Source organism: Rhipicephalus sanguineus, chromosome 11, assembly GCF_013339695.2.
Source record: "Rhipicephalus sanguineus isolate Rsan-2018 chromosome 11, BIME_Rsan_1.4, whole genome shotgun sequence".
Classification (NCBI taxonomy): domain Eukaryota; kingdom Metazoa; phylum Arthropoda; class Arachnida; order Ixodida; family Ixodidae; genus Rhipicephalus; species Rhipicephalus sanguineus.
The window spans coordinates 98,354,567-98,378,835 of record NC_051186.1 but is presented as its reverse complement, the minus strand read 5'-3'; the positions used below and the strand labels follow the sequence as shown (position 1 = coordinate 98,378,835).

The 24,269-nt window shown below is 45.2% G+C and overlaps 2 protein-coding genes and 1 non-coding gene across 3 annotated transcripts; 1 reads left to right on the top strand and 2 right to left on the bottom strand.

The window, feature by feature from the left end:
• Positions 1–810: 810 nt before the first annotated feature.
• LOC119375267 (sulfotransferase ssu-1-like) lies at positions 811–1,365 on the bottom strand. Its single transcript, XM_037645450.1, has one exon. The coding sequence runs from the start codon at positions 1,363–1,365 to the stop codon at positions 811–813; it is 555 nt and encodes a 184-aa protein (XP_037501378.1).
• A 12-nt stretch (positions 1,366–1,377) lies between these two features.
• Positions 1,378–1,755, bottom strand: LOC119375266 (sulfotransferase 1A3-like). Its single transcript, XM_037645448.1, has one exon. The coding sequence runs from the start codon at positions 1,753–1,755 to the stop codon at positions 1,378–1,380; it is 378 nt and encodes a 125-aa protein (XP_037501376.1).
• A 2,440-nt stretch (positions 1,756–4,195) lies between these two features.
• On the top strand, positions 4,196–4,268 carry Trnar-ccu (transfer RNA arginine (anticodon CCU)). The gene has a single exon. It is a non-coding gene; the product is annotated as a tRNA-Arg (tRNA).
• The last annotated feature ends 20,001 nt before the right edge of the window (positions 4,269–24,269 follow it).

Below are 24,269 nucleotides of genomic sequence, written 5' to 3'. Positions count from 1 at the left end.
CAGTAAGATGCTTCTTGCGCTCGTTCAGCGCTGGTTATGAAGCAATAATGATTAGACAGTATCTTTAAAATAAGTAATTACCTATGATCCCGAAGACACATTGCAGAAGGGAACTAAGCTCTATGGTGTGCTCCTTCCTCGTTCGTGCCTTGTCTTCTCGGCTTTCTTTTTTTTTTGCGCTGCCCCATAAAAATATTCGCTTGTTTAAGTCATAGCAATAGTGAGGTTCCTATATTTCAAATACTAGTTGCTCATAAGGACTATGAAATATACCTTAATATGCTGCAACAAGTTTAAAGCACGCTACTATAATTACTGCTGTTCCATAGATATGAGCTCAATTAAGTGCTCGTACTGCGATGCATTTAACGCAGACAGTTGGACTAGTTGGTATCGAGCATATTGGGAATGGTTACTCGAATAAAGGGGACAACGACGAGAAAAGAAACACGGGGCCATGCCAGCGTTGTCCCGTCTTCTTGTTGTCCTTGAACCTTTGCGATAAGGAACATGTCCTATTAAGCTCGTTCTGTCCTACTAATAGTGTCGCGTCTAAAATTTCTACGCAGCTTGCATTTGACGCTTGAAGTGGCATTCACTCGTTACCTTCGAACTCTTCACCTGTATTCACCTGTATTCTAGTTTTCTCACCGTTGCAGTACTCTTTACTAGAAGTGATTCTATCGCACTTAGAAGACAAGAGAAGGCGCTGCCTTTCACCACCACGGTCCAAGTTGCTGTTTGATTGTGAAGTGCTGTAGCAGTGCATTGTAGTTTTCTGCGGCTGTATGGTTTTCTGTTGTGTAATTATCATGGGAGCCGGAGATCTTGCCACAGCTGCATGACATCAGAATCTACAGTTTTTCTCGCAATCCAGGCCTTTGTTTTCTTGATTTGGCCTTTATTGAAGTGCGCTTTCCAGTCACCAACGACACCCTTGCGAACAAAGCCGTGGTCTTCGTGCGTCGGTTCTCGGTGCACCAGCTTACTCCTGTAGACTTCCATGGATTTGATGGCCCTGTGGGGGGGCAGATTCAACAGACGCTGGATGACAGTGAACATCTTGCCGTTAAACACCTCCTTCATTTTCTTCAGCATTGTGGCGTCGAGTACCTTCTTCAGCAAAACGGGGTCCTCGCGCAGGCGGTCCGCACAATCGCCGTCTAGGAAATCCGCAATCTTCAGCGTCCAATACTCAGGTTCCTTCTTCATCTGTTCGTAGGTCAGAAACAGAACGTTGTCGTCACGGCGATGCTTGTACCAAGAATGCAAGTGGGAAAAGTAGTCGCCGTAGGACACACTGCCGGAGACAAACAGCTGGTGAAATTGGGCGAACGAGACGTCCTCAACTCTCTTTGGTGTCATGCTTTTCAGGAACTAGTAGTACGACACGCAAACGTCGTACGGATTGCGTGCGACGTAGATGTACTTTGCCTGCTGAGAATATGGTTGTTTCTCGAAAGGCAGGTGGGTTTTGAGAAGTCCCGGTCTGGGCATTTTCTCAGCCGCTTCCGCGTCCATCATTTCCATGTATGGAGAGGCTAGCATGAGGTCTTCGAAATTCGTTGGCGGTTCTCCGTCCGTGAGGATGCTGAGTATTAGATACTGAGTCCAGGTCGTACCACACTTGGGATACGAAACGACGAACACGTCGTCGGGGCGAGGACTGTAAGCCATGGCTGATTTGATAAGTGTTTCAGCAAAGAAGGAGCGGATGCACAGGCCATCGATGAATCGGAGCTCTCCGACTTCCATTTCTCGTGCAGGGTTTCTTGAAACCCGCCCCTGAAAAATGGAGGACTATAATGAAAACGAGTCGACAAGTCACTTCTAACTACTGCAGTGAAATATAACATTTTTAAGCATTAAAACGTGAGTAGAATTGCTCCGCCCTGATAGCAGTGCGGAGGAATAGATTCGTGCAACATCTTTTCACGAATGACGTCAGTTAGAAGCTGTATTCAGTATGTGTTTTAAGCAATGTGCTAAAGAACAGCAATGGCCATCGACGAAAAAGCTCTTTTCAGACTTCTAGGAATGTGCAATCCTCACGTTCCAGTAAGACACAATGCTTCTTAACATTGTGCATTTTTTAACATTTTCAGGCCCAGAAGTTACAGTTGGGATCATAAGTTCTGCTGGTCAGTCAGCAACCACATGGTAAAAAGAATGTGTCCTTCTGGCACTAGAATTCATGTTTAGCATCCGCTGAAGTTATGCTGCCAACCTGGTGCACACAAGGACATGAGGTCACGTGTCAACGAAGAAAATACAGAAGCCAACGCGCTGTTGCCGCATTTCGCTGGTACAGCTTCTTTTCGCACGGTGCAGAAGTAACCCATTTATTTTAGTTATGGCTATTCGGTATTATGCTTTCCCATCCAAATTATTTTCAAATGCATTTCTTAGCGAACTTCTGCGACTTTGAGCGTATCTATCTATCTATCTATCTATCTATCTATCTATCTATCTATCTATCTATCTATCTATCTATCTATCTATCTATCTATCTATCTATCTATCTATCTATCCGCCTACGACTTCGTGCTCTCCTGGCTGTTTTGTTAATGAGATGTACACCGAAATTGGCATCACATGACATGACCGTATAACGAATATAAATTGCAGGTCATAACATGAAAATCATGATATGCATGTCTTGAACAGCATGATTAACATGCAACGTTCTTGCGGCTCTTGCGGCCGTTTCGTTAATTTGATATACAGGGTGTTTCAAGAAATGTGTCCAACCTTCTCAAACAATCAGGAAAATGCGATATTGGCTCAGGGTTTTCAGAATTGCTTTTTCTGTAGCGGCAGGAATCTCAAGGTAGTTAAGGACATCACTTAGGACAGTAATTAAGAAAGTTACATTAATTAACTTTTTAATTAGTGGAGTTAGGTGATTGTGTCAAATGGGAGAATTGAAGTTCTTCATGCGAGGAACCCATCCGAGCTTTGAGAATTCGAAAAAGCGCCCTCTAGTAATTGTTGTGGCGTAATGAAATTGAACGAAATGCAACGGATTTCAACAGTGAAAGCCATCGAATTGGGTTGAATTTTATCATTTTGTAATTATTACTCGAGGCTGCTTTTTTTGAAATCTCAATGTTGGGATGGGTTTCTGGCACGAAGAACTTCAATTCCCCAATATTGACACAGCCACCTAACTCCACTAATGAAAAAGTTAATTAATTTAACTTTCTTAATTACTGTCTGAAATCATGTCTCTAACCATCTTAAGATGCCTAGCGTTACAGAAAAAAGTCATTCACTCATTTTGCACGTCTCAGAAGAATATGGCAGTTGCGTTCTTCCATGTTTCTGTTTAGGTTTCGCCATTGAATTAGGTTGAATTTCATTACTTCGTAATTATTACTAGACACCACATTTACGAAATCTCAAAGTTGGGTTGGGTTTCTGGCATGAAGATCTTCAATTCTCCCATTTGACACAACCACCTGACTCCAATAATTAAAAAGTTAATTAATTTAACTTTTTTTAATTACAGTCCCAAATAAATTCTTTAACCATCTTAAAACCTCTGCCACTACAGAAAAACCAATTCTGAAGGCAGCAATCAAATATCGCATTTTCCTGATTTTTTTAGAAGGTTGCACACATTTCTTGAAACACCCTCTATACCAAAATTGGTATGACATGATAAGAGTGTATGACAGACGTATGTGAGAGGTCCTAAAGTGCAAATCATGACACGCATGTCATGTAGAGCATGATTTACATTACATTGTCTCGGGAAGCTCGTGGCCGCTTAAATGAATGGATACATACCAAAACTCGTATGATGAGACATTTCTGTATGACGAACATCAGTGACACATGGCAACATGAAAATCATGACATACATGTCATTAATGAGCACTAACAGAGAATAATGCCAAGGAAAGTGTGTAACATAATATTGTGCGTAACAAAGAAAAACGAGCCCTTAAAATTTCCACTTCTTTCCATCATTTAGAGCGAGGGTCTCGCTCTGGCAGACTTGATGCTTTCAGGTAGTATGCGAGGGATTATTGGTCAGCTGCCAGCTCGTAATAAGTTCACGTGCTACGTGACGCCAACAGGCTGAAAAAAGAGTGTTCCACACTCGCCGCCACGGCTGCGATCGGCGCTGACTAGCAGTCCTACGTTTAAATACACACACATACCCCATAAAGTGGGCGGGGGGATGGCCGCCGCGGTAGGTCAGTTGGTAGAGCATCGGACGCCTTATTCGAAGGTCGCAGGTTCGGTCCCTGCCCGCGGCAAGTTATCTTTTCGTCCACTTTTCTTTCTTCACATTTACATTGTATTTACTACTAATAACGTCCCCTTACTTTCCTTGGCATTATTGTCTGTTAGTGCTCATTAATATTGTGTGTAACAATGAAAAACGAGCCCTTAAAATTTACACTTTTTTCCTTCTGACATACATGTCATGTATGACATGATATACATGCCACGGTCATGGTGCACTCGCGGCCGTATCGCTGGCTTTATATACACCAAATCTGGTATTGCGCGACGAGATAGTATGATGAACGTAAATCAGAGGTGGTAACGTGAAAATCATGACGTGCAAGTCATGAACAACGTGATATACACGCCACAGTCACGGTGCCCTCGCGGCGATTTCGCTCGCTTGATACGCACGAAAATTGGTGTTGCGTGACGAGACTGTGTGATGAACGAATATGAGACGTGGTAACGGGAAAATCAAGATATTCAACTCATGTACGAGATCATTTACATGCCACGCTCATTGTCCGATCGCTGCTGCTTCGCTCACTTGATATACACCAAAATAGGTATTGCGCGACGCTGCTGTATGACAAACGTTAATTAGAGTAATTGGAGGTGGTATTAGGAAATCTCATGTAATATACGACATGACTTACATGCCACGCTCATGGCGCTCTCGCGGCCGTTTGGCTAGCTTGATATACACCAATATTAGTATTGTGCGACGCGACAGTATGGCGAACATAAATGAGAGGTGGTAACATGAAAATCATGACATGCATGTCTTGCACGACATGATTTGCATGCCACGCTGATGGGACAGGTCCTAACATTCGAATATCGACATGCATGTCATGTGCGGTGTGATTTAGATGACACTCTCATGGTGCGCTTCCGGCCGTTTTGTTAACTGGATATACACCAAAACTGATATGGCATGACAAGAGTGCGTGATCAACATAAATGAAAGATCATGCATTTTATATTCCAGTATGCACGTTTCATTAGCATGGTGTATACCGGAATGTGAATGCATGCATGTATGGCAAACGTTCGAAATACAGTGAACTAGATCACATGCTTGAATAACTCCACTTGCCTCAAAGATGAACTAGGCGATATAGCAGCTCTTTGCCGGCTGCTTCGCATTACATCGATTCCCACAGTGTGTGGGATTTGCCGTTTTTTTTTTTTTTCAAGTAAGAAATTATTAAATATTATTCGATATATTATGAAAGAATAAATAATTCGTAAATATGTCGGGCACTAATTACTCTTGATTGAAAAGTGCGACCACAAATCTTTTCCTTTTTTTTGGACTTCCTTTTTTATAGCGGAAAACGCCGAAGCTGGCAAAACGCCGAAGAGATGGCTATACTAACTTGACCCTCGAATGTTAATGCTATTATTTCGATAAAATAATTACACAAGTTTAACATATATGTTCTCCTTGTTGGTGGCCATTCCGTGAATAATCACTTGGACAGAGTTCACTCACGTTTGCAGATAGAAATACATGATGGGGACAAACAAGCCTCGTGGCGATAATGTCACTTAACACTTCAAAATTACGTACATATTTTGTTGTTGTATAGTCTATTTGTGCGTAGTTGCGCGTGTCCCGAATGTGAACCCAATGATGGTGATTAAACGAAATATTTACAATCCTTGATAAGAAATTTTTCTGCGCAATAAAGTTAAGATAACGAATCGTTATAGCGAATAGCCCTGACAACGTTATTTCCTTTCTTTACTGAAAAAAATGTGTGGCACTTTGTTCGTTTAAGGGATGAACGTAATGGAATATCTCATCCCTGTGTTTTATTGCTATGTTTTCGAACAGCGTTTTATTAGCGAAACATATTTATAGCGAATCAGATCATAAGCACGCTACTATTTCCTTGGAAGAACGCGATGCATCAACATGTGTATTTTTTTGCCGAAATAGGGCGCTCAAGCACAAGGGATCCAATGCGGGCGTTGGGATGGTTCCTCTGAACAACTTTGATGCAGCCCGAAATGACACATGGCCACAAGAACGCACATAAAGACATCGCATAGCGCTGCCAGCAACAATTTATTTAATTGCGAAATCAGATTGCTTATATACCAACATCACCAGGCAGACAGTTTAACCCGTGGAAGTAGCCAAAGACATGCGCAAAGAAATTCACTTGACCGACACAAATTAGCGCTCAAGATAACCACGCTGTAAATCAATGAGTACACAAGAAAACGAGCTCCTTAGGCAACAACGCTATCGATTGCCTACCAATTCACAAATCACCAAGAGCGTCGATCAGTTCGCCATCAACTACCAATCAGGTTATCTCTTCTTTACACCTACACTCTAAGGCAAAAAGGTGTTAAAAGGGTGTGTGATTCGTCCCTCTGGATAATAGTGAGGCTGTCACAACCATTAAATTCTTAATGGACAAAGGGCACGAGGTCTAACCGTTAGTCACCACAGATAACCTGTATGGACGGACTAAAATTTAGTCTTCACATTTGCATCTTACCGGGCAACCTTTAGGCCCGGCAGTTGCATCTCGCCGGACGAATGGTCGGTTCACTCAAATGCCCCATTCGGATGAACTTCTTATCCTAAGTTCAAATGATCCTTAATCCCCAAGGACGACTTTCTGCAGTTACTATCCGCAAGGCCTAATACTTTTTTTCGCGCGTTTCCTTTCGCGGTGAGCAATAAATGGCGTGGAAAAGAACACGCAAAAAAAGATAAGTCATTCGTGTATCACTGCCTTCGCATTCAATGCGACAACGACAAACAAACGTGAGACAATTAAAAGTTTTATTTTTCTCTATAATACGAAATTTCTCCTTTCTTTCATTTAATTCACTTTAAAATGTCCAGTAAAGGTCCAGCCGCGTTCTCATATCTCCTGAAGTCCTTTTTGTGAAACTGCTTCAGCGGAAGCGGTAGGTGACTGGTATTGCACGCGCCAGCGCACACAACATTCTGCACGTTGTGGACAGCGGCTGCATCCTGCAAAGCTCAAAAAGATTGTAATAGTTAGTCACACGTGACAGAGAGGATGAAGACGCACGCACATGGCAAATACGTGCAAGGTGAAATAAAAGCACACGTCTAAATTATGGCGTGCAAATAATTTCACAGGGATGTCATGCATCATGACAATGTGAAATAAAATTGATTGATTGATTGATTGATTGACTGATTGATTGATTGATTGATTGATTGATTGATTGATTGATTGATTGATTGATTGATTGATTGATTGATTGATTGGTCGATCGATTGAGTGACTGAATAATAGATTGATCATCAAAGACGCAATTCGAGCCACATAGCGCAACACTTCAAGTGGGGCAGCCGCTGCCATCAGGCCGATGCGCCGCCAACCACCGTGCAGTGCTGCGGTACATTTCGTGTGCGCCATATACAACACGATGGAGTCATAACTGGCAATCGCGATCAGTTTCGCGCACGCGATAGGTACGGGAAAATAAAGAGCGGTCACTTAGTTGTGAAAGAATCCAGCGCCGATTTGTGCCCAGAGTCAAATTGAAATCATGGATGCGACAGGCCTACTGCATTCTCGGCCGCCATTCCAAGCCGGTGGCGACGCAGTGCCGTGACTACGACGCAGTGCCGTGACTATGGATGCGGCGAGGTGTAAAAGCAACACCACACGTTCATCCAAGCATAGGTGTATATCGAAGGCACCGCAGGATGGGTCCTAGATTGTCGAACTCTACGAGCGCGACGCAACCGCCAACACACCACCATGAAAACAAGTGGAAATGCTAACCGCCAGCGAGGAGGACGGTTAGTTCCTTTGACAACGGTTTTCACAAGCAACTTATCTCTGCACATGGCCTGCATCTCCCGCGCGGTTCATTCCTTTGCAGACTAACTGGTTTGCACACGGCGCGCATCTCGCTGCGGTTGCTCCTTAACGGTGTATCCGCACATCGCGCGTGCCTATTGGGCTCCGTTACTCCTCTTTCGGGTAATTTTGCCTTACAGTGTCGCAACAATGACATAGTTGTGAAACAGAGGTCGCCAACCACAAGTATCAAATCAAGTGAAATCAAATCAAACTTTATTTCGTGTACAAGTGCGTTTGTTGTGGAACACGAGGGCTCGAGAAAAAGTGGACCTATCCCCTTGAGAAGTCTCGAGCCCCCGTTTTACATGGCATACAGCGAGAGCGTGGAAGTAAATATACAGTACTGATATATTACGATACTTCTACTTACGCAATAATACAATACAATATTTACAACAAGCACTATTCAGTACAATATGTACACAGTGTCTAATGATAACGCATTTACATAATCTTGAGAACGGAATCAGCATTACTTTGTGCAAGTAAAAAAATACTAAAAAAAGGCAAACAAAGAAGGGAAAACAGTAAAACTTGAAACTGAATGTTGAAGGCGAGATACTCATCAGGCGGCAGCTCTTTTTTTTTTATTTGGAATGGTGTTCTCTCAATCGCTCGTTTATGCAGCTTCTGGTATGGGCGACATCTTATTTGTTTCCCACGTGATAGTGGAACAGGATAACTAAAAATGCCTTGCAATTGACGAATCTGTTTTGTGTGCCTTAGTGCATTAGCAAGCCATCGATAACATTGTCGCCTAAGTAGTTGGCTTTGTTACGTAAGCAGTTTTGGCACATCGCTAGGGCCTCGATGAAAATCGCAGTTGTCTGGTAGAGCCAGTGGATGAAGAAAACGTGGACGTTAAAGACTCTCCTGCGCGTTCGCCTTGGTGGAATAGCGTTACCTGTGTGGTATGTTAGTTATATTTTGTGTAGGCAAACTATATCCTTCTACTACGATTTGTGCCCTTAATGACGGTAAAGACAACAGCGTGGCTACCTTGGCCATGAAAAAGCTTTGCTCGAGTGATCTTCTTCACGCATATCTTTCATTACTTCCATGTGTTCAACTGCTTACCTGGCAATGTTGGTATATAAGCGGTCTGGTTTTCAAAATAAATATATTGTTGCCAGTAGCACTGTGCGGTGTCTTTATTTGACTTCTTGTGTCCGTTTGTAGTTTTCCGCTACTCAAGCACAGTGCGCAAAGTCATTGACAACATGTTCGCACGGTCTTAAGTTTTACAACGACGGTGTGAAAGCACCATGGGCAAGCCGTCCGTGTGCGAGAGAAAATGTGAGAGCAGTACCGTCTCCTCCCGGCCGCAGCGAGCGTGGGAAATAAGGGTCCTTCCCTTATTTTCCGCTCTGCGCCGTGCACTACGCCCTGCGTGAGTGACTGCAGCGCCGCCGCTACAGTCAAGCCTACCGAGGAGCCGCTCGCGAAAATCCCCCTCGCCCTGTGCACAGACGGAGGGCGTCGCGAAGACCACCTACAGTCGGACACAACATTAGAAGCCCGCGGCATTTCCTCCTCAAAGGCGGATGCACGTAAGCCTACACCAATGGGCACGCACCCCAGGCTGACCTCATGAGCCGGACGGCCGGTGACCCCGCATTCGTACAACATTTGCCGAGTGCACGAGCGGGACTACTTCTTGAGTAGCGGAGGAAATTGGCTGCCGTGCTTCTGTTGTCTGGGCGAGGTTCCTCCGGATTTCTTAAGTCGTATCCGACTATAGGCGGGGCTGGCGTATCGCGACCATGAGCGCAACGCAACACATATCCGGTCTGCCTTAATAAAAGAATAGCCGCATGGCTCGAGGCTGACCTCGAGGAGGTCTCACTGGACTAAGAGCGTTCTTGGCTCTCGGTGCGATGGGACGCTACATTCGCAGCTGTTGCCCTTTCGTCCTTCTCTCTCTTGTTCCAAATAACTGCAGCATCGACGAAGGCATGGCTACTTCGGCCGACTTCACGTCACCTTCTTCCGCGCTGCAAGGGTTTTAGCGGTGCGTGAGAGTGCGAAGACGAGGAGAACCCTCGTGCCACATTACGTGGTGGGAAACGTTCGGCAACATGTAGCTGCGCTGGTCTCCCCTCTTCACGGAGTTGAATTTCACTGTCCTTTTATGCCAGTGACCACCAAGACATCACCAACGTGTTTCCGTCACAGATATTCCTTTAGAAAAATGTACACTAACGGATAACAAAGCTAGAAGGAAAGGTTTCACTGACGCGAACTACCTGGGAATTGAACCCACGGCCTCTCGGTCCACGATGATAGGTGCTCGGTGCTCTACCATTGCGCTAGCGACGCTCATGTACGAGGCCACACAAACGCGCCTTATATCTCTGACACATTCTGTCTTGCACGGTGCACTTGGTTTGCGAGGTGCTGTCGTCGTCTGCGAGTAGTGATGTGAAGTACTGAGTCATGACCCTAACGAGCGCCTAGAGTTCGCGATTCGGTGATGACGCAGTAGGGCGCCTCGATGCCAGCCAAAGAATGCTGGCTGTCCTGGCCATGACGGGCCTTCCTAGACTCTAAGTTACGTGCATTGCCTTTTGCGTCCTGTTATCGTGTAACCGCTTGTCGTCAGGGTAATGCAGCTTTCACATGCACCGACGGTGTTTCCCTGCCACCCACTGCTTCGAAACAGCTCTGACTAAAACTGCTGCAATAAGCCCCACAGAAAGGCAACGAACCTCCACGTGTGAATGTCACGCCTCGGTGGAGCGAGACGTCGCAGCGGAACACTTTCGCGTGTTCACTGCTGAAGCTGCGAACGTATGCCTCCTACGTTCCTGAAGCGCAGTGTTGCAGTGTATGCATGAGTAGGGGCGCAGGTCACCCTATTTCTGGGGAGCGCACACCTTGTCGTTCCTCTCCTCAATTGACGACGCTTTGGAAAAAACTGCATATCGAGTACCAGTGTTTACTATGTGCTTGTTCATGCCATCTTTGCGTGGGATTCGCCATATGCTGTGTCCAGGTATATGTTAACAACTTTAGCGACCCACAAGGGTTAAGGTGGTAGGTCACTCAAAAAACATTCTAGGAGCAGCCAGCGTTAAAATAACTTTCTGTTTCAAAACAAGCATGTAATATATAAATTACCCAGCCATTTATCTTACGAGAACGGAAATCTGGGCGAGTATTTAAGAATTCATCATAGAGCAGGTAGCGCAAAAATTACGGGGACACAAGCAAGCAACATAAACACGAGTATCGCTCGTCTCGTGTTTATGTTGCTTGCTTGTAACCCCGTAATTCTTGCGCTACCTTCTCTATGATAATTTCAGCCATTTATGATGCAAAATATTGATTATTTATTTTTTGGTAGGTGACGTTTTTCAAAAATTGCATTAAATGTGGTAGTCACGCCAGCGGTGATAAGTGACTAATGGGCAGCCTAATTCAGTAAAACTTTGGAATTTGTGTAACTAAAAGTTGGAGCTATGCAATGAACTAGGATAAATATTATGCAGTAAATATTAAGGAAGTAATCTTAAAAAGAACAAGAAGATGGGGAAAAAGAGCCAGCTTAGAATTAACCTGTTTGCAAAAGCAGCTGTTAATTCAAAATTATTCCATCAATTTCTTTTATACTAGTTCACTGTGCAGATATATATGTTGTAAACTATTATACAATATTTAAGTTCGAAGTATGCACTGAGAAAAAGGTTATGAAAGTTTGCGTCACATGACTTCGAGCAAATTTTTATTTCGAGAAAAACGCAAAGATTTCAAAGCTTGCAAAACGTGTGCGTTCCCCTTGCGGCCATTTTTAGAGCTTTAAAAACAACTAGAAACACGAAGTTATATTTAATGGCATCATCTCATGTAACACACAGAATAAAATTTATAAAGTATTTTGAATATCATTATTATAGATGACGCAACACTTACTTTCGAAACCAGCACAATGTGGTGTCGGTTTCGCTATACGAGCACGGGGTATGGAAAACTTTCTGTAACTTGCAAACTAATGATGACAGGAGGACAATTTTTGTTGCAACATACTTTTGAATGTTTGGGCCTGCATATTAAAATAAAAAAATCGACCTTGTGAAAAGAATGCGACTTTTGAAGTCGGCCTACCACCTTAAATAATGATCATGTGCGTTTGTCGTCGGGATAGAGATATGCAACTAGACGTCAGCGTGAGTGCATCCACATCAAATGGTGCTATAGCTGCCGAACGCCAATACACGTTGTGCAAGCTCTCATATATCAATGTACAATAAACAATCAACTTAATAGAATTTTTTGTTGGGCTAGTTGGTACATGCTTACTGAAAAACCAAAAAGACGCGTACCTTCAAGGAAAAAATCACAGCATATCCACGGAGTGAATGATGATGAGTGGGCGAAGCTGCGGAGGTTCATCGGTAAACCGTGAATCTTCCGTGAATTCTGCCCAGTACATCATCACTGACGTGAGATCGGGCGCGTTTATACTAAAGGTTCGATGAGTTATGACGACTTGCAGCTCACTTTAATTTTACATGTACGCTGTGAATTTTCATTGTTTAGAAAACCATTGCTTTAGAAAACACCTTGCGTCTTTCGTTAAGCAGCTGGCGTCTTTTTCGTTTTGCTTTAGAAACATCTGGCGTTCTTTCGTTTTGTTTTTACAAAACATCTGGCGTCTTTCGTTGGTTTATTTCATCAATCAACGGCGTTTTGAAAAAAAATTTTATTGTTTAATCACGCACAGGAGAAATCTCACCAGGCACTACCTTGGAGGTAAACAATGGCTGCTAATGGGAATGAGAGACAGAAGAAGTCGGCTTTTAGCTAACACTTACACTTCTACAGAGACAGAAGAATTCGGCTTTTAGTTAACGCGCACGCTGCGAATTTTTTATTGTTCAACAACGCACAGGAGAAATCTCCCACCGGCACCACCTTGGAGGTCAAAGGGTAAGACTTGTTACTCACTACTACGAGCACGACGAGGGACGAACGGGTGCCGCCTTAAGGAGCTTCGCCCCTAAAAGTAAGGACAGGACAGAAAGGGCGTCACTCGCAACTAACTTTATTCCCAGAACATCAGCATCATATATAACCACAGCAACCTTGCGCGCGCACATCGCCTCACAAGCTCGTCAAAAAACCCGCGATAACAAGATTAACTAATCGAAAAATGAATCGATGAAACTAAATTCACCCCCACGCAGAGCAACAGATGTGTCACTAACACAGCATTCTTTTTTCTTTCTAATATAGTAAGCTTCCATAATTTCACGCGCTAAGACATCGTTTCTCTTTCCAAGAACGGAAACACTGGAAAACCCAGGCTCACACTTGCAGGAACCACAATGCACAGGCAAATGTGCTGATAGCTTATTTTTCACCGAAAGTTCATGCTCCCTCATTCTGTCGTTTATGCACCGGCCTGTTTGGCCGATATATACCCTACCGCAACTAAGCGGGATCTCGTACACCACGCCAACCGAGCAGGCGACAAAGGGCCTTGCGTGCCTCTTCCCACACGGGGAGGGCCTCGGTGCAGAAGAAATTCGTGGGCACAGGCTAGCCAACTTGCGGGGCGCCGAGAACACCAAGGGTACCTTGGTGTTCTCGGCGCCCGATGGAAAAAAGGCCCCGATGGAAAAAAGGCAGCCGATGGAAAAAGGCCCATGGTTATGCCATATGTGCACAAAGTTGCTCACAACCTTAAGAATGTGGCCAACAGGTACAAGGTACCCTTGGTGTTCTCGGCGCCCCGCAAGTTGGCTAGCCTGTGCCCACGAATTTCTTCTGCACCGAGGCCCTCCCCGTGTGGGAAGAGGCACGCAAGGCCCTTTGTCGCCTGCTCGGTTGGCGTGGTGTACGAGATCCCGCTTAGTTGCGGTAGGGTATATATCGGCCAAACAGGCCGGTGCATAAACGACAGAATGAGGGAGCATGAACTTTCGGTGAAAAATAAGCTATCAGCACATTTGCCTGTGCATTGTGGTTCCTGCAAGTGTGAGCCTGGGTTTTCCAGTGTTTCCGTTCTTGGAAAGGGTTACGGTGTCTTAGCGCGTGAAATTATGGAAGCTTACTATATTAGAAAGAAAAAAGAATGCTGTGTTAGTGACACATCTGTTGCTCTGCGTGGGGGTGAATTTAGTTTCATCGATTCATTTTTCGATTAGTTAATCTTGTTATCGCGGGTTTTTGACGAGCTTGTGAGCCGATGTGCGCGCGCAGGGTTGCTGTGGTTATATATGATGCTGATGTTCTGGGAATAAAGTTAGTTGCGAGTGAGGCCCTTTCTGTCCTGTCCTTACTTTTTTCCTTGAAGGTACGCGTCTTTTTGGTTTTTCAGTAAACAATCAACTACTTCTGTGAATCAACTACTTCTACCTTTCACTTTACTGTTCTTATGACGGACGGATCAGCCATGCTTTTTATAACATGGTATGCCCGTTTTTGCATGGCGAATTCTTGCACGGATGTGCAACTTACATAGTTTTACTCGCAGCACCAGCAGGTTTTCGAGAAGAAGCACTAATAAGTTCGGCGTTTCAGTAGCGCACGAAGCGTGTGAGCTACAGCGACGGCCGAGCTATTATGCAATTCCTTGAGGGTTTATTGGTTCCTACGGCTTTCACCGTGCAAGTGTTTTCACGCAGCGCTCCTGAATGTAGCGGAGGGTTTGAAACGCTCTCATAAAATCAGGCATAATGTAGAACGGGAACTGTAGTGTAGGGACGGAATCCAATAAAATTTCGTCTGCTGGGTCTAAATTTATCGTCAGTTTTAAGCTAGGTTCTGGACCCTGTCTTTTCTCAAGAACACTGCACGCAATATTACTGAATTCCACGCAGCGCGTTTCGCTTTGTCCACAGAAGTATCCGAAAGGGCGTTCGAAGTCGTAATGTTCAAGTTCAAGAAACTTCAGTTTTGTACTCCGAAAAGTCATAGTTTGCATAGAATTTGTTTTTTTATTGGGCAAGGGCCTTCACGATTGTGCAACCTTCAACTGGGATAGTCGAACGTCTCATTGGTTCTCATAATTCATAACGTAAACAACACATCAGTGTAACTCGTGAAGTCATTAACTGCTTGTGAACTAGCCTATTGGGAACGACCACTGGCTTTAAAATAAAACCGAGAAGTCCCGGTATTGTTGAAGTATACGAAACGGCAGATTAATCTGATATCATTCAATTTGCAAGAGGCGTTGTAATGCTAAACATTCCGCAATACACCGGTGAGCATTAACAGATTCAATATTGCAGATAGAAATGAAGAAATTGAGCGAGAAGATTAAAAAAAAAACAGCGCGTGCAATTTTAACAATAATCTCGCTCCGTACCAGCGTCCGCAATATTTTCAATACTCCAAAGGCTTGGAAAACTTCTGCAACTCCAACGCAGTGGCTCTAAACGGCAAGTGCCGAAATGAAATATTTCAGCGAGCCGTCATTCTGACGTACATGCAACGTAGCAGAGCAGTTTAGGAAATAGAGTTTTTGTTAGGCCAATCTTCCATTGGCTGCGTATATGGCTACATGTTTTCACGCATCCTGTGTAATCCTCGCTAACGTAATGGTTCCCATTTTGAGTCAGTAAGCAGAGGAAGCAGGTGGAGTTCAAAGCGCATATCTAGCATCACAAACAAGACCGTGTGCTATATCTCGTTGCGGAGATAAGGGAGTGCAGCGCACGTTTAGCAGTGCAGGTGTACGCTCGAAATTTCCTTGGTTTTGTCGTACATATGTGTTTTGATTCACATACATGTTCACATGCTCTTGTAATAATGTAGTGAAGGCACTAAAAAAATTTGGGCAGCTGCACTTTATGTGAATTCTGGGGTAGTGAAATGCACGCCCTGTCCCTCTGCTCCTCTTTTGTTTATATTTGCTGAATTTGCCCCGACGTTGCGATCCGCTCCACGTTGGCACTGCCGTTCTGGGGCGAACGAGCGCTGTCGCTCGGGACGAGCCTCCTTAGCGGCGTCCCTGGGGGGAAATACCCTCCGCCACCCAGCCGCCGCCTTCCTATTGACTGCTGCGTGGGAGTGCCCCTAGCTGCGGAACCCTAACAAATTTTCCGATGATGGGATGGCGGCGCTATCTCTCGGCCTAGCAGCGAAGCTCGATGGCTGTTTCGCTTGAAACTGCGTGACCATCGATGGACGCCGTTCTCTAAGTTCAATGCGCTTAAACTGCAGACGGGCCATGCTTGCACCACGCCCACGTGTTTGCACGCATATGCTTTCTCTAGACGGAAATGCAGTATTTGTAAGGCTCTGCGGGTTTTTTTAACATCGGAGCTACTTATGCTCTCAAAAACCCCGTCATTCGGGAACAAAAGCTGTCATCATCATGAACTGCGCGCGCTCCCTTCGTCATCTTCTTCGTGTTCAGCTTCGCTGACAGAGCACGAGCGGCGATTTGTCCGGCGTGGGATGCAATAACTCGGATGGGCGCGAGACCGAACACAGAGATGGAAAGAAAGAGAGCGAGAGAAGTAGAGATAAAGAAAAGGAAGAATGACAGAAAGAAATACAGAGAGATAAAGAAAGGCAGAGAGAAAGATAGAAAAAGAGAGAAGGAAAGCACACCATAGCCACATATATTATCGTATAGCAAGGAGATGGGAAAGGAAGTTCTCTATGCCCTCTTCTTATCTCTTTTTTTTCTAGTTCCATTAAAGCGGTTCATCTTGCAAGACGTGTTTTTGGCTCGATGTTAACCGCGCCGCAGTTGGAAGGCTTAGAGGTCCAACACAGGGTGCCGAAAACCCGGGACCTTTAGACACCGCTGACATCATCGACGCACGGAGCCGCGACAGCTAAGAAGACGCGGCGCCTGCGACCTCGGCGAGATTCCCTGACTGCGTGCGACAGAATGGAACGACAGCTTAGACGACGCAACAGCCTGCGGTCTCAACTCGATGTCCTGTTGACCGAGGCGGAAGGCAACTTGCGAGAGAATCGAGAGGTCACGAAAGCTACTGTAAGTGTACTCCTCGATCGAATCAGCTCCTTTTACGGGCAGATAGAGAAAGTTGAAGAGGCGATTATTGAAGAGACTCCAGACGACCTGTTAGACAGCGAGACATTAGACGCTGGAAAATACCGTGACAAGGTTGTTACCCTGACAGCGAACCTACGCGTCAAACTGAATGAATGTCTGTCGCCCTCAACCCCACGCCCTACTAACGTTATTCACCCGTTACCTTCCGGCTAGAGCAAGCTTCCGCAGCTAGAACTCCTAAAATTTGACGGGAACCGCAGACAGTGGCCGCGATTTTGGACCCAGTTTACATCAGCAGTTGACGACAACAGCGAGCTGAGCACAGCTGACAAGTTCAACTACTTGAGCAGCCTGGTGACCGGAGCAGCCGCCTCGGCTATATTGGGATTGCAAGCTACCGAAGAGTGTTATGCAGTCGCCATTGAAATTTTAAAGAAGCGTTTTGGAGATGAACAGATCATCGTTAAAGATCATCTACAAGGTTTGCTGGTCCTCAAACCGGTGTCATCATCAGCAGACGTCCATCAGCTGAGGAAACTGTACGCACAGTACAGGTTCATATTCGAAGCCTCAAGGCGCTTGGCACGAAATCGACAACTTATTGCACCATGCTGCGAGAAATCCTGTTAAGAGTTCTCCCGAATGACATGGTACTTCGGCTTCACTAGGCGCGCAAGGCATCATCATCAGCTGCAGCTCCTTCGCATCCAGAAGATAACGAGCTTCAAATGCTTTTCGATTTCTTCGACGTTCAACTGACTTGTCAGGAAGCTGTGGCCGAACAAGAGATACACAGAAGTCGTCGCACACCAGAGAAAGGAGGAGTAAAGCCCAGCCATCCACGAGACGTTTCTACGACAGCTGCTCTACAAAGCTCAGCTAGTAGTCCACAGAAGTGCCTGTTTTGCCGTTCCGAAAAGCATTTTGCCGTAGTTTGTGATAAAAAGATCAGCCTCTCGCTCAAAAATGAGATGCTTACCAAAGCCGGAAGATGCTTCCGTTGTCTAAAGCAGGGCCATTTGGCGAAAGATTGCAGAAGCCGGCTGAAATGTGGAAAGTGTGCGAGAAGGCACGCAACATCCGTTTGCACATCGGAAGACATCAGAGGCGACAAGGAGAAGGTGCTATCTGCATCGGTCAATCTAATCTCCAAGCAGCCAAGCCAGTCGTAATGCTGCAGCCTCTGACGGCCACCATATCAGGAACCAAAACATCTGGTCGCTACCGAGTCCTTTTCGACGGCGGAAGTCAGCGGAGCTTCATTACGGCGAAAGCTTCCCAAATACTTGGCTGCGAAGTAATAGAAGAGGAGACGTTGACCGTAGGCGTGTTCGGTGGTGAAAACGCGCGGAAAACCATGCAGAGGGTGCGAGTATAGATTCTCCCTGCCAAAGAGGAAATTCCGATGTCAATCGATGCGCTGGTGGTGGACACAATATGCAGTGAATGCATTCCGGTACCAGAAGAAAACGTTTTGAGAGAAATGAACAAGATGCGCTTGGATACGCAAGCTCTCTCTCTGCAAAGAGTTGAAGACAAACAGATTGCGGTCCACATTGGTTCAGACTATTATTGGGATCTAGTAACTGGTACCGTGAAGCCTGTGCACCAAAAGCTGAAAGCTGTCGAGACAAGACTGGGATGGACTGTTCAAGGGCCGTTGTCTGCTACAACCAACGTAATACAGAGTGCCAGTGTCGTAGTCCTTCGAGCCACGGTGACAGAGCAAGACATCTCGAAACTTCTGACTCGGTTTGGGGATCTTGAAAGTATCGGGATCAAGGCCGAACACGAAGAAACGAAGGTCGCCGATTCAGTGCTGGAAAACTTCGAGAACAGCATCAAGAAGAAAGACAATCGGTACGAAGTCGCGCTACCGTGGAAGGAAAGGGTTGACCTGGCAGAGAACTATGCAGTTGTAGCCAAACGTCTGCATAGTTTGATTAAGAAACTTAACAAGGACAGCGAGCTCTTGAAAAGATACGATGAGACTATTAGACTGTACCTCGATGAAGGATCTGCTGAAAGAGTACCGGAAACAGAAGAGCATCCACTTGGACCCCTGTATTATATGCCACATCGAGCTGTAATACGAGAGGACCGATCTACTACGAAGGTACGCATCGTATTCGACGCATCCTCTCACGAATCTGGTTCAAAGTCTTTGAATGATAACCTGGAAGCTGGCCTAAATCTAAATCCTGACGTAGTGACCCTACTGCTTCGCTTCCGACGCTACAAGGTAGCGATGAATGCCGATGTCGAGAAGGCGTTCCTACAGATTGGCCTGAGAGAACCAGACAGAGATGCGCTCCGCTTTTTGTGGTTGAAAACTTCCCCACAAGTAAACAGCCCAATGCCGGAAATAGAAGTTTGGAGAATGACTAGAGTGCCCTTCGGAGCTACTTCAAATCTTTTCCTACTGACTGCTACTTTGAAGTACCACTTCAAGTCCATAGAAACCCTCTATCCTGCGACAGCTCGAAGATTGCGAAGCTCCACATATAGGGACGATCTTCTGATTGGAGCCGACACAGCTGAAGAAGCTATCCAGATGCACAAAGAAATAATTGAGGTCTTCAGGCAGGCTTCCATGAACATTCGCAAGTGGACCAGCAACGATCCTCTCGTATCTGCCGCCTTCAAACAAGGAATCACTTCACAGGAAAAATCTCTTTGCTCACCTTCTGGACCTCTGAAAGTACTGGGACTTCATTGACACAAGAAGACGGATACATTTTCGTTCAAGCCCCAGGATATCCTCCAGTTCATACAGGAGCATCGGATTACAAAACGCTTTGTGCGTCAGGCTGTTGCAAGGATCTACGACCCTTTGGGGATTCTTTCACCTTTCATAGTACGGGCGAAAATCTTGTTACAAGATCTATGGAAGGAAAACGTCGACTGGGATGAAACGTTGCCACCCAAATTGCCTGCTGTCTGGCTGAAATGGAGCAAGGAGGTAATCACGCTTAGTGACCTCAGTATTCCAAGGTTCCTAGCAGCCGGCGGAGAAGGCCCGTACCAAAAGGCAGCATTCCACATCTTTTCTGATGCAGGCGAGTCGGCATACGGGGCTGCAGCCTACGTTCGTACGGCCGACTACAGTGGCACCGTCGGTACTATGCTACTGATGGCAAAGACCAGAGTTGCGCCGTTAAAGACGGTCACTCTAGCGAGACTGGAATTGATGGCAGCATTGCTTGCAGCCCGAATGTAGGCCTACATCGTGAAGAATTGCGACCTTGGAATTGGTGAAGCAACATTTTGGTCCGATTCCCAGGTTACACTTTGCTAGATTAACAAGGATCCCGTTTCCTGGAAGGAGTTTATGCGGAACCGGACGCAAGAAATCAGAACTTTGACTGAGTATACCAGATGGCGATATTGTCCTGGAAAAGAAAACCCCGCCGATTTCCTCACTCGAGGCTTGTCTGCACTCAAAGTGAGTCAGTCGCAGTTGTGGTGGTTTGGACCTAGATGGCTTGCAATGTCTGATACGTGCTGGCCCGTGTACGGGGGAACGACTGACATCGGAAACTGAAAGTTCGAGGCAGCTGAGACAGAACTAAAGGTCAGTACCCATGCTGTTAATACGAGACCATTGCTGCCATCGCTGATTGAAATTGAACGATTCAGCAGCCTCAGCAAACTTCTAAGAGTGACGGCACGGGTCTTCCGTTATGCCAAAAGGTTGAAGAAGGAAAATGAGGAAATTGCTGTGGAAATTCAGCAAGCGGAGTTCTATTTGCTTCGAGAACAGAGATCTCACTTTGGTAAAGAAGCAGGCTGTGTCGCGAGCAAGAAACCACTCCCTTTACAAAGTCCACTTGGGCATTTTAGACTGTTTACGCATATAAACAAACACGGGCCTCTTCGGATACAAGAAAAAGCTCCCAGGGCTGAAGACTCGTACAGTTCTCGCCATCCCATCCTCCTACCAAGAGACTCACTCCTCAGTATGCTGATAATCAATCATGCTCACTCAAAGGTCTTCCACGGGGGAGTTCGAGACACTCTGACTCAAGTTCGAGAACGATTTTGGATTCTTCAAGCACGACAGTCTGTGAAGAAAACGATAAGACGGTGTGTCATCTGCCTACGCCTACAGAGTAAACCTGTTGAGCAATCTTCACCTTGTATCACCTTGGGTTGCACCTCAGGATCGTGCTACTCAAGCCCCTCCGTTCCCCGTGAGTGGAGTTGACTTTGCCGGGCCACTATACATCAAAGGGCATTCCCATGAGCGCCCTACATCGCTCTTTTCACGTGCACGGTGACAAGAGCTGTTCACTTGGAACTGGTTGAAGACTTGACCATAGTGAATTTTCCTTGCGCCCTGCGGAGATTCGTATCACGGCGTGGTTTCCGTCACACTATCTACAGTGACAACGCACGAACATTCGTCAAAGCGTCCAAGGACCTACAGAAGCTTTGGCGAACGATAAGACACCCCGACGTACTCGCCTTCTTTTCCTCCTCGAAGATCCAATGGAAATTCATTTGCCCGAGCGCTCCTTGGTGGGGCGGGTTCTACGAGAGACTCGTTCGTTCTGTAAAAACCTGCTTGAAGAAGATGCTTGGGCGACGGCTTGTCAGTCGGACAGAGTTAGTTACACTGCTAACAGAAGTGGAGGCCGTGGTGAATTCTCGACCTTTGACTTACGTGTTCAACGACGTGGATGAACCGTACCCCCTATCTGCAGCAGATTTTCTCGTTAGAAGGAGACTGACAACGCTACCACATTACGAACTGAAAATCAACACCGAGTCTACCAACGATGCACTGAAGAAACTTTGGAGCAAGCGAGAAGATGATTTGCAAGCATTTTGGTCTCGTTGGTATAAAGAGTACCTTAATGAACTCAGGAACTTTACATCCAACCAAGCCAAAAGAAATGACTCTTTGAAGAAAGGCAACGTAGTTCTCCTCGGGGATAAACAGCTTCCAAGGCAACTGTGGAGTTTGGCCCGTATATAGGAACTGATCAGCGGACGCGACAGCATTGTCAGGACCGGCTATTTATGCTTGCCCGACGGCTCTATTGTGAAGCGGCCCGTACAGCTACTTTCCCCGTTGGAAGCCAACTAACGTCATCTGTCGGCGCGGGAGACTGTTGTGACTTCCTTTTCTCCGTCATTCGTCTACAGATGACCAAACATCGTCATTATGGATGCTCCTCACGAGCTGACGCATGCTCACGTGGCAGCGCTGGCTCGCTCTCTTCTTTTCTTTTTTTTCTATTTCCATTAAAGCGGTTCATCTTGCAAGACGTGTTTTTGGCTCGATGTTAACCGCGCCGCTGTTAGAAGGCTGAGAGGTCCAACAAGCATGGCATAGCCATGTGTAGTATGTATATGAAGGGGTGTGGAAGGGAGGTGAAGGTGACGAAGAGCGAATAGGCTTGGGCAAAATGTGGAGTATAGCATAGCCATGAATAGTATGGTATAGCAAGTGGTGCGAAAGGAAGTGAGGGAAGGAGGAGAAAAAGGAGGAGGGGAATGCCACCAGCTCCGCTACTTCCTCACTCCTCCCACCACTAGTGCGTAGGTGCCGCAAGTTTTCTTACTCACCTGTTGGCTTTTATTTGTATAAGAGGTTAATAATGGTAATAAATGCATCCTCGCTCACTTTGCAGAGCATTGTTTCTAGTTGCACAGCCGAAACTTTCCCTCCGAATGTTGAGCCGGTATGCCGCGACCTGCTTCCCTAATGCTTAAAGGGACGCTAAAGAGGAACAATGAATTGGTTTACATTGATAAAGTGTGCTCGGAGAACTCTTGTGTAGTTTATTTCCCCGCCATAGGTTTATTATTAGAGGAGAAAACCAAGTTCAAAGTTTCATTTTTAAATTTAGCGCCGAACTTTGTAATTCGTGACGTAAAAGACTTCAAAGAGCATTTAACGTATTGTGGCGCCACTGGCTCGACGAAATTTCCACAAACTCGTTATGTCAAGTCTCTAACCCCCTCAGAGGACAATGTACTTCGATTTAAGCGATTAGGAACTACGTAGGCCCAAAAAGGCGCTTTAGCGTAACGTAGAGTCTCACGTGGTCAAATGTCTGAAGCAAGTACTTGCCTGCTTCATCTCAACTATCCAATCAACGCGCCGACAAAGCAATGGGCTTACGATCAATGCCAAAAAAAAAACGAAATATATGTTATTCCACTCCCGTACAAATCCTACTCCACATGATTTGCAACTCTACATCAATAATTGCTCCCTGGAATGTACTGATTATTTTACTTACCTTGGTGTTGTTCTGGACAGCTGTTTAAATTGGCAGACTCAGATAGATGCAGTCAGGTCAAAACTAGCTTCGAGTTGTTACGCCCTTTTGCAAGCTCGTGAATATTTTGATACTGCAATTCTGTGCATTTTGTATTTTGCCTTAGTTAACTGCCACCTTCTGCACTGCGTAGAGTCCTGGCGTTCGACGTATGACTCTTATCTTGAGCCAGTACGACGGCTGCAAAAACGGGCTATACGCACGATAACTTTCTCACATTACTACGAACATAGCAAACCACTGTTTTCTAGGTTGAAGATCTCACCGTTTGATGATGTGCGAAAACTAAGATTAGCTATATGTATTAACAGTGTCGTTAGGAACAATGAACAATTCCCTATTTTATTACTGTGTATATCCCCCGACGCCTAACTAGGAACCAAACTTTTAACAACTTTAATATACCCCCCACAAAAAACGCCTATAGCAAACGTCTACTACAATATATCGGAGTAACAATTTGGAATGGCATACCGCATTATATAAAGAATATCCAGAACTTTTCCAGATCCCTGAAGAAATACTACTTTGAAGTGTTTTTCTCTGCATGAGTTGACTGATATACTTTGGGCTGTAATTTTTCATCATGTATATATATTGCCCTTTATGTGTTTTGTGCTTTCAATGAAAGATGTTGCAATACCCTTGTTCTCTTAATTAAGCTATATTTGATACTTGTATCTACAAGATCCATTCTACAGTTCTGTACGCCGCTAATAACCAAGTTTCTGTGTTTAATACAAGTTATGTACTTCCCTTTTCTCTTTCTTCAATCGGATTCAAGCGACTATTGTTAGCAGAAAAACATTATTTCTTGTATGAAAATATCAAATTTGAATTGTTTACTTCTATTTATTTTAATTAGAAGTATTACAGTTTCAG

Coding starts and splice junctions, on each gene's coding strand:
- LOC119375267 (XM_037645450.1), bottom strand. CDS start 1,365: ATGACACCAAAGAGAGTTGAGGACGTCTCGTTCGCCCAATTTCACCAG.
- LOC119375266 (XM_037645448.1), bottom strand. CDS start 1,755: ATGGAAGTCGGAGAGCTCCGATTCATCGATGGCCTGTGCATCCGCTCC.